General features: G+C 50.1%; 1 protein-coding gene across 1 annotated transcript; it reads right to left on the bottom strand.

Moving 5' to 3' along the window:
- Nucleotides 1-3,611: 3,611 nt before the first annotated feature.
- Nucleotides 3,612-6,413, bottom strand: LOC125521319 (ammonium transporter 2 member 1). Its single transcript, XM_048686377.1, has 3 exons — nt 5,702-6,413; nt 4,549-4,834; nt 3,612-4,341 (listed from the first exon to the last, which is right to left on the bottom strand). The coding sequence occupies exons 1-3, from the start codon at nt 6,311-6,313 to the stop codon at nt 3,791-3,793; spliced, it is 1,449 nt and encodes a 482-aa protein (XP_048542334.1). The 5' UTR covers nt 6,314-6,413; the 3' UTR covers nt 3,612-3,790.
- Between the last annotated feature and the right edge of the window lie 3,750 nt (nt 6,414-10,163).

The raw sequence follows: 10,163 nt of genomic DNA, 5'->3' as shown, positions 1-10,163 counted from the left end.
ATTTGCCGGATGTGGGGAGGGGATTTTAAGGTGGACGAGAGGTGGGAGGAGGCGCGTTGCTGCCGTTCGATGCAGATGGAATGCACGGTTGAGATTGCGATCCGGGGGACGGATGCCGCGGATCGATGACCTGGCGGGAGGCGCCGATTGCGGGAATGGCCGCCGGCGCCAAAGTTTTGGGCTGTGGGCGGGGCGCGATGTTTTCGCGCTGGTGCACACAATGGCGCGAACTAGGAACGGCACGGAGTCTGTCCGGTCCCCGTCGATTTTACCAAAATATTGTGTGTGTGTGTGTGTGTGTGTGTGTGTGTGTGTGTGTGTGTGTGTGTGTGTGTGTGTGTGTGTGTGTGAGAAAACATTGTTTTTCTGAGCAAGGTAATTCCACAAAGTTTTCTTAACTAGGCAACCTAGTTCTAGGGACAAAAGAAAATTTGAAGAAAATGAAAAGTAAAATTTGGCATTGAAAAATTTATTTCATGTGAATCTTTAGATCAAGATAAAAAATTATGAAAATTGTGAGGTGGAGCGGACGGGGACGCGTAATACCCACCAATTTTATTTGGTAAGTCTAAGGGCAACTCCAATGGAAAACCCTAACGAAAATGGTATTTGTTCGCGGACACGTCAGACAATGATGCGAGAGCCGGCCATCCAATAGGATTCGAAACAAACCGAACGAATTCCATGCAAACCGGATGATTTTCATCTAAAGACCAAAATTGTTACATTTTCAACACAACTAAACTATAGCGGGCTAAAGTTTTTAACCCGGTCTAAATGATCGTCGGCCGCGGCAGTGCCTATTTTCCCAGGACATGTCTTCCCCATGTCCGGCGAGCTCACCGGCTGCCCGAGAGTCCCGAAAAATGAAGTTGCGGGAGGGGAAGAATAGTAGTGGCCTTTCTGGGAAACAATTATCTCACTCCAACAGAGGCTTGCAACAAGCAACTCAACTCTTACACACTCGTGATGATAAAAATGGGAACATCAACTCCGACAAGCAACTATAGGTTGCTCCAGTGTTGACCATAAGGAGGGAAATAGCCAAAATTTCAGCAAACTGTTTTAGGTGCCCGACATCCGGGCAGCAAGCCAGACGTCCGCCCGCTAGAGCTATGACCAAATTTTCCAGTCAAATATTTTTGCACAAACATATTAGGTGCTGCACGTCCAAGTCGCTAGTGAGACATCCGGGCTAGGGGTTGCGCCCTGCTGTGCCAAGTCTCTTGCGACGCCGTGTCAGGTGTCGGACATATGGGCATTGAAAACATAGGGCGGCGGGGCAAATGACCAATTTTCCATTCTCTCATCCATAGTTTTTGAAAATGGACCGGAACGGCTGTCCGACTGAAAAAACCAGGAACCGATGCCTTGCCTGGTTTTTAAGGTGTACTGTTTTTTTAGTAAAAAAATATTTAGAAAAAGGCGCACATCAAGTTTCAGACGCCCCAGCACTGAAAATCACATCAAAACACAGGTACACGTCAAGGAAGCGAAGATGCTTCACAGATTGCTTATCAGGGTGAGATCTCTCCTCATCATACTATATCCTTTTGTTTAATCTTCTTTGCTCTGCTCTTCCTACTACCGAGAAACACATATGCCATTGTCCGGCACCATCATCATCTTCCAGACACAAGTCCAGAGGTTTCCTGTCCTCGTCAGATGACGGTACCGGTCCTTCTCACACAAGTGCTCTATACTTCCATGTGATCTACTTGTTGGCCCTTTTTTGTGTCTCTTGGCCTTTTTCTTCGTCTACAGATCTTGCCCACCCTCTTGATCCTCTTCCTCCAATTTCTACTCCTCTTGATCATCATCATCCTCTTCTTCACCCGATTGCTCATACAGTTCCTCCTCCTCCTCTGTCTCACACATCTCCTCAACATATGTGTCCCCTTCATAATGTAGTAATGGATCATTCCTCCGTCTCTTCATTTCCTCAAGCCTATCAAGGATATCACCATATTCTATCAAATTGTCATCATCACTGTCCTCTTCATTGTCCATAACTGCAGATTCCTTTTCAAAAGAGTGGCCTTCTATTTTCCTTTCTTATTCTTCCTGAACATTGCATTTTCCTTTCTCATTTTCTCCTCCATAAATTCTTCTATTTGCAATTGCTCCTCTGAATTGTTTGTGCTATTTTGTGTTTGAAACTGTATTGGCATTGGCTGCTGTTTTGCTGCTGCATCTGAATTTTCTGCTGCTACATCTACACGATGTGCATTGAACTAAACTCCTTCTTGATCTACCTGATACAGTTGGGGATCTCTAACTTCCTGCAGAGGGATTTGCCACTCAATAACATTAGCATTGTTGTTTATATGTGTAGATTTTGGGAAACTGGCCCTAAGAACTGTCACATTCAAGATCTTCTGCTTCTGCATGATTGTGGTTGAAATTTTCCCCCAACCTGTCATCATCCCATATTTCTTCCGTTCCTTCTATCCCTCGGCCTAGATCCTTTACATAGTACATGTAATCCCTCAAAACATATCCTTCAGTCTCTATCAGTGCTACTAGATTGTAAAATATGATGTATCTTATGACAACATCATAGTTCTCTTGAGATTGTCTCTGTCATGGAAATGCTTCCTCAATTCACAAAACTCATCATCCAAACCGCAAATAATAAAATTAACATAGCAGTGCAGTATAAGTGTTTAATTAGAACACTTCCTAAAAAGCAGAACAACAAGAAAACAGAGCAATACAAAGCTTTGGGTTAATTAGAAAACAGTGCAATACAAAGCAACATAGTACACTAACCCCCACTTTGGTTAATTAAAGCTCTGGCACATTAAAAAACCATACACAAACACGGTAGAATAAAATGCGTTGGTTAATTAGAGAGCATTTTAACAACAACTAATTTGACATAGCACACCCAACCATAGGGTTAGACAACACCTAATTTTAACTAAATAACACACAAACATCACCTAATTTCAACTTAATCACCTAATTTCACAAAAAAATCATAGCGATAACAAACCCTAGGCCCAACAATATGCAATTGTTATCCTAACCCTAGTAACGGATCAATAGGGATGAGATAAAGGAATGGAGAAGGGGAGGGGGATCTTACTATACGCCGCCGAAGGATGACGCGATATGGTGGTTTGTCGGATTGACCTTCACCGTCGCGGCGAAGGCTCTGGCCATCACATATTCCACTGAATATTGCAGCTCCACATTCTCCGTCGCCTTGCTAGGGTTCAAGCTCCCGCAAAGCTCATATGGCTCGGGATCCGCGTCGTTGGCGCCACTGCCGGGTGGCCCGCCGCCGTCAGCACCGCCTGGTTTCGCCGGGGTACCCATCTGCGTAGTGCGAGGGGGGGGTGGGAGCGGGAAGAAGCGGGAAGGGAGAAGGAGGGGGGAATGCGGATGTGGCGCAAGCGGGAAGGAAATATAGATGGCCCGAGCAGCGCATCTAACGGTTGTCGGGACGGCTGCCAGTGCCAGGTAGGCAAAAAACAGGCCCCACCTGTCATAAATCCACTTAACAGAGCCTGATCCATCAATCAATGTTTTTTGGAAAACCATTACAGAAGACACGATGTTTTCTGCAACAAAAACATGACATATTGTTTTCCGCAAACCCAGCATTCAAACCGGTGATTTCCTACACTTTACTCGGAAAAATAATATTACTATGTCGCAACAGCCAACATGACATCAGCAATCTACACAGGAGGCTCTCACACTCTGCAGTTAAAAGCATAACTATTCCTACAGTCCTACGAGAAGAATTAACAGTACAGAGCCTTCCTCGTTGGATACCCTCCTACAACTGGATGGTGACGCCCCTGGCTCCCATGCCGGCGAGCCGCTGCTCCGCGGTGCCCATCTCCCTCTCGCCGCCGGCGCCCCTGGACACGTCGTGCCGCGTGGCGTCGAACTTCTCGCCGTCACCCCACAGCGCGTAGGCCTCCTCCCCGTGCGCGGCGTCGTCGCCGATCATGAGCTGGTCGTCGGGCATCCGCAGCGGCACGAACAGCCCGATGCCGAGCAGGATGAGCGTGGTGACCACGAGGTTCCACACGATCACGAACGCCGCGCCGGCCAGCTGCTTGCCCACCTGCTTGATGCCGCCGCCGTAGAAGGCGCCCTTGGGCCCCGGCACCGACGACTCCATCATCATCAGCTCCGGCGTGGCCAGGAGCCCCGTGAGGACCCCGCCGAGGAGCCCCGCCACGGCGTGCGTGTGGAAGACGGCCAGCGTGTCGTCCACCTTCATCAGCAGCGCCGACTTCTTGTGCAGGATCATCATGGTGAACCACGGCACGCTGCCCGCGAAGATGCCCATCACCACGGCCGCCCACGTCTGCACCAGCCCTGTACGTAGATTAATGAAGAAATTTCATGTCAAAACACAATGAACTACTGTTGTTACGTTGGTGTGGACTTGTTAGCGTACTCTACGAGCTGTCTATTTGACTTTTTTGTGCTAGTAGTACTCCACGACAACACATTGATTGAGCGACGAAAACTCCGCCTACTCCTGTGATCCGTACGTGCTGCGTGCAATGAGATGTTTGGTACCTGCGCCGGGGGTGATGCAGACGAGGCCGGTCATCATGCCCTGGACGGCGCCGATGACGGACGGCTTGCCGAAGAAGATGACGTCGAGGCAGGTCCAGGTGAGGAGGCTCGTCGCCGCGCTGACGTTGGTGTTGAGCACGGCGATGGACGCCGTGATGTTGGCGGCGTAGGGCGCGCCGCCGTTGAACCCGGCCCACCCCATCCACAGCAGCCCGCCGCCGGCGATCATGAGCAGGATGTTGTTCGGGGAGAACCGCTCCCGGTCGCTCTTCAGCCTCGGTCCCACCTGCCAGCCACAACATGGTGCGAAATGAAATCGACTCACAGTTTGACATAACGGGATTGTTCGACCGAATCTTACTAAAAAAATCCAGAAACAAACTTAGCTAGTTCACCATACTCCGTAGTTTTTCAGGAGCGACTTAATTGTGAGTTCTTCGTGAAGGAAGAAGAACCAATTGTGAATTTGCACAATAGTCGATGAACACAAGTACACAACGCGGGTGCCACACCAACAAGTTGGATAACGCGAGAGACAGCGACGCTGGATATTTGCAGCCGGTGTAACCGTGACCCGCCAGAGATTAAAAAATTGGGCGTTCCGTCCAGTACTAGTTCAAGTTGCCATCAACGACGCCGCGCGAGCGCCCACGGGCAGAGGCCAGCCGAAGCCAACGACGCGGTCCAACCGGTTCACACGTTCCATGAGGCAAAGCGGTTTTCTTGGACCCCTTTTCCGGGTGCCTGCAGCTATCACCGAAATACTTGTGCTCGTATCATGTGACCGCCCAAAGAAAGCAAAGAAAGTCTACAACGACTCGCGCTAATTTCTTCCGACACGGCTTATTTTTAGAAATCTTCCAACGTTACTTTGAAGAACATGTATCTACCCCAGAAAATTTCCGGTCCAGGCATCGGTAGAACTGTAGCTGTACTTTTACTCTGTGCTGTCATGTGTATTCCCGCGGTGGCATGGCAACGGCAATGGCATCCCAACGAGGAGTCCACATCGCTGTGCTGGGTCAAACTACTTGGCTAGCAACGACTGGCTGCTACCACCTAACACGTTAGCCGAACCCGATCGAGACGCCGCCGGAGCACCGGCCGCCGAACTGACATGGAGGGGAGGTAAGGAAGGAAGCTGCGCACGTACCCAGTAGGCGGCGGTGAAGCCGGCGATGCCGGAGGAGAGGTGGATGACGTAGCCGCCGGAGTAGTCGATGACGCCCCAGTGGTAGAGGAAGCCGCCGCCCCAGAGGCTGAAGGCGCCGACGGTGTAGGAGAGCATGAGCCAGAGCGGCGTGAAGGCCATCCAGGCCTTGATGTTCATGCGGCCCAGCACGGAGCCCGCCAGCAGGATGAGCGTGATGGCCGCGAACTCGAACTGGAACAGCACCAGCGTCGCCTCCGGGTAGAAGGGCTCCACCAGCGGCGTGCTCCCGCGCTCCGTCGCCGACAGCTTGGCGCGGCCGACGAGGTAGTCCTGCGACAGCGCCACGCCGGCCTTGCCCCAGAAGGGCAGCAGCCGCTCGCCGAACGCCATGCGGAACCCCACCAGCACCCACACCAGCAGCGAGGAGGCGTAGGCGTAGAGCGCCATGAAGGCCGAGTTGACGGCCCACTTCTTCTTCACGATGCTGCCGTAGAGGACGACCAGGCCCGGCATGGACTGGATGCCCACCATCGTCGCCGCCGTCAGCTGCCACGCGTTGTCGCCCTTGTTCAGCCAGTCCGGCACCGCCGGCGAGCCCGCCGCGTACGCCATCTCTCTCGACCGCGCGCGCTTTGTGCGGTGCCGGTGCCGGGGGAGAGGAGACGCGAGTCTGGTGGCCCGCTGCTTGGCAACCAGCGAGGCAGCCCGCGCGCTCGCGTTTAATAGGATCGATCATCCAGTTGAAAACGTTCAATCAGATCAAGAATATCTGTCCGACGTGTCAATTGCTGGTCAATTGCACGTGGCCCCCGACCCCACACGTCATTCACAGTCCAGCGATTTTTTAAAATATTTTTTAGAGCAACTCCAACGAAGAGATCCATGTTCTCCGTTTGGGTCATCCACACAGAAAAGCGTCCGTCGGTTGTTCGTTTGTTGTCCATTCGGACCTAAACTAAACCCAAATTTGAGCCATAAATGGGTCCTCGCGGACAAAAGTGGACACTCTCGTCGCTTGCTCGTGTCCTCTCGTGTCCGGCCTGGTCCCACACATCAGCAACCCGCACTAGTGATTCAGCCTCCGATCGGAGCATAGCGCCGTCCCCGCTCGTCCCAGCTCTCGCGCCGCCGCCCGCTCGTCCCGAGCTCCTGCGCCGCCGCACCAACCCCGTCCGTCGTTGCCCGGATTCGGCACCGGCTGTCCAGATCCATCCGGTCCCGCGCGGATCCGCCGCCCCTCACCGGTCTTCGCGTTCCGCCGGCCCCCGTCGTCCTCAGCATCCTCTCGCCACGCCGTCGCCATGGACGCCTCCAGGGCATCAAGCAGGAGCTCGCCTACCGCCATGCTCGACCACCTCGACCTCCCCGAATCGAATCCAAGCAGCAGCAACGCCGGCCTGACTGCCTCCTCCACCTCCACGTCGTCCTCACCAACTTCCTCCACAAGCCCCTCAGGTCATTCTCGAGATGCTTCGGCAACGAGCACAACAAGCCCAAGCAAGGCCGGAGCAAACAGGCCACGCTGCAACTCCTCGACGCCGGGAAAAGGCAGCCACAGCCGGCGAGACTTCATCTATATCCCTAAAAGTGGATTTGGATTCCCATTTATTCTTTGAATGACAACTGCAACTAGGCTCCACCTTAGAGAGGGTTTTCGGTTTGAGCTTCGCTGATAAGAAGGCTGATTTCGACGAGTTCCGCTCCAACCTGGGGTTCGCCGGGGTGGGGGTGCCGTCGATGAGCTTCGCTGCTGACTCCCAGGCATTGGCTGCTGCACTCAACTCTGTCCATAACGGTCAATTCTGTCTGCTCGAGGGCTGTGCGTTGGATACATCCACAGTCCGCCCTTGTCTATCCTATGTTCACTAAACGGACAAATGACCCAAACGAATAAAAAGAAGACAAAATCCGTGTCCGTTTAGGTCTTTGCGTTGGAGTTGCTCTTACCTCTTCGTGACGGCCCTTCATGTCCTCACCATACCCACGATTTGTTTGTAGTACATTTGCGTACTGTTTAGTTACTGGCAACAGTTAACTAATCAAGTGGGTGGTAGTACGATTATGGTGTACGGGGTGCCGGGTTGGTGATGCGCATGAAGCAGCGAACGAGGGGGAGCCTCCGGGTCAACTCGGGCAGGCACGAACGGCCCATAGGACGTGGCGTGTTGCGTGGTGCATTTTTCATCCCTTATTTATATCTCCTTCTCCTTCTCTTCTTCCTCCAGATGTGACATGTCTTGATTTCTTCCCAAGAAAACAATATAAGTGAGTCGTTTCGTTTCAAGACTTGGGATTGTCTCTGTCTGTCTGTGTGCCCTGCTTCGTCAACTACTCGCGCACTCGGTCGAGGAGAATCTCAAAAGCAGAAAAAATATAGACCCAAATATGTCCATTTCTCCCGTCAACCCCAGCATGAGATGGTTGGTGATAAGGTGCAACCAGTTGAGACTTGAGACCGACTAGAACGCCAGAAAAGGGAAATTAAATGGTAGGGGACGGGAAGATGTTTACGAAGGAGCGCAATTCGTAGACCGGGTTTTGCTGACCTTGACTGAGACTCGAGGTCGAGGAGCACGCACCGTCGATTTTCTCAGCATCCGCGGAGCAGTTGTGCCGAAGTTTACCTGGCAATCACTGGTACGCTTCGGCGTCCAGAGTTGTCATCAAGTATCTAATTTTTCTAAACGGTATGGATTCCTGGGAATGATTTGATTGTGGAGCAGTAGTGGTTAGATATTGTTGAATTCATGCATCAGTCAATTCTTCCAAAAATCCGAACTGATGAAGAAAGGTGAATAATATATTTTAATCCTATGTCTAGGCTATTTTAGTACTTAAATATGGGATTGATATAGGCCGCAAAATCATTTTATTTAATACTACTTTGGCAGGATCTTTGAACTCAAGACCTCTTAGCTTGGATACCGTGTTAGATTCATGCATCATCCAACTCATTCAAAAGTCCGAACTGATAAAGGAAGGTGGACAATATATTTCAACAAATATAACTGGAATATACTCCAAATCTGTGTTCCCCAATCAGAATCAGACTAGCTTTGATCATGATGGCGCCGTTTGGAACCTTGGATCATGGGGAGTTGCCAGTCGTACAGTGCATCTGAACACTAGTAGCCGGGTTAGCAGTGATATTCTTTCGTTCAGCAGTCCAGATCCCGAAGCTCCATAGTGGACCATATACTAGCAATCAAAAGAACAGAAACGAAAACCGAAGCTCCACGAAGTGGAGGCCACCTTTTGGTGTGCAACACAAGTTGCACAGCGTCAACAGTTTTCTAGCTACCACTTGAACTATACAACAGTAGCTCCCTGCAAGGCTATTACTTCTAACTCATGGAGCGCATGAGTGCACGTTATGGCGAATGTCCAGAGAGCAGAGTAGCCAGTTTCATTCTTTCTTCTTTGTATGTTACACATCATGTACTCCCTCCATTCCAATGAATAAAACATGCACGTTTCCAAAGTCCAACTTTGATCATAAATTAGATCAATATAATATATTTGTGACTTCAAAATTACATCATCGAAAACTTATTCTCAAAACGAATTCAACGGTATATATTTACATATAGGCCCGTTTGTTTGGGCTTTTTCCTGACTTTTCCACTTCGACTTGAAAGCCAAAAAACTCCTAAATAGGCGCTTTTGGCTTCAGCTTTTGACTTATGACTCAATATTGTTATATGATGGTATAAGCTAAAAGTCAAAGCCAAAAGCCTCTAAATAGGAGTTTTTTTGGCTTTTAAGCTGAAGTGGAAAAGTCAGGAAAAAGCCCAAACAAACAGGCCATAATCTATGTTTGATTGGTCTAATTTATGCACAAAGTTGAATTTCAGGATACGAGCCCACCTTATTCATTGGAATTGAGGGAGTAGTAGTAATCTACATGGCGGGGTGCAACATAACGCTGATCGGGCATGCTAGGTGTCGGGGGACATGTCCACCATCCCTCAATTGTGGACAAATTTCTGTCGGTTGCCTGATACCACATGAAATGAACAAACTTCTTTTCCACCGTCGAAGGACTAGAGGGCTAACCTCCTGGATAGGCCAAAGCGAATCGAACACCATAGCTCACCGCATAAGTGGTACATGGGGAACATGTGCTAGTTTTATGATATGACAATACTGGTAGCATAATTCATTTAGGATTAACATTAAAACATTAGATAAATATTGAGGGCATGTGTAGCTACCACCATGGGTAGCAAATTATTTCCGTATATCTTAATCTCATGATTAGAACACCTAAACATATGTGAAAGATTACTAACCAGAACGGTTGGGTCCATTAGCAGCAGCCCATGCTTGCTCCTTGGGATCTTCGGTAGTGAGGACATGGCTGGGAAGAAGGGAAGCAGGACGGCGACATACTGACCTTGCGGTGGCCGACGGTGGTAGTCGGTCTTCTGATCACCTTAAGCACCTTTTTTTTTAGGATTGG

The sequence above is a fragment of the Triticum urartu genome, chromosome 1 (genome assembly GCF_003073215.2).
Source record: "Triticum urartu cultivar G1812 chromosome 1, Tu2.1, whole genome shotgun sequence".
In the NCBI taxonomy this organism is placed as follows: domain Eukaryota; kingdom Viridiplantae; phylum Streptophyta; class Magnoliopsida; order Poales; family Poaceae; genus Triticum; species Triticum urartu.
The sequence above is the reverse complement of the archived record's forward strand: the minus strand, read 5'-3'. Positions and strand labels throughout refer to the sequence as shown.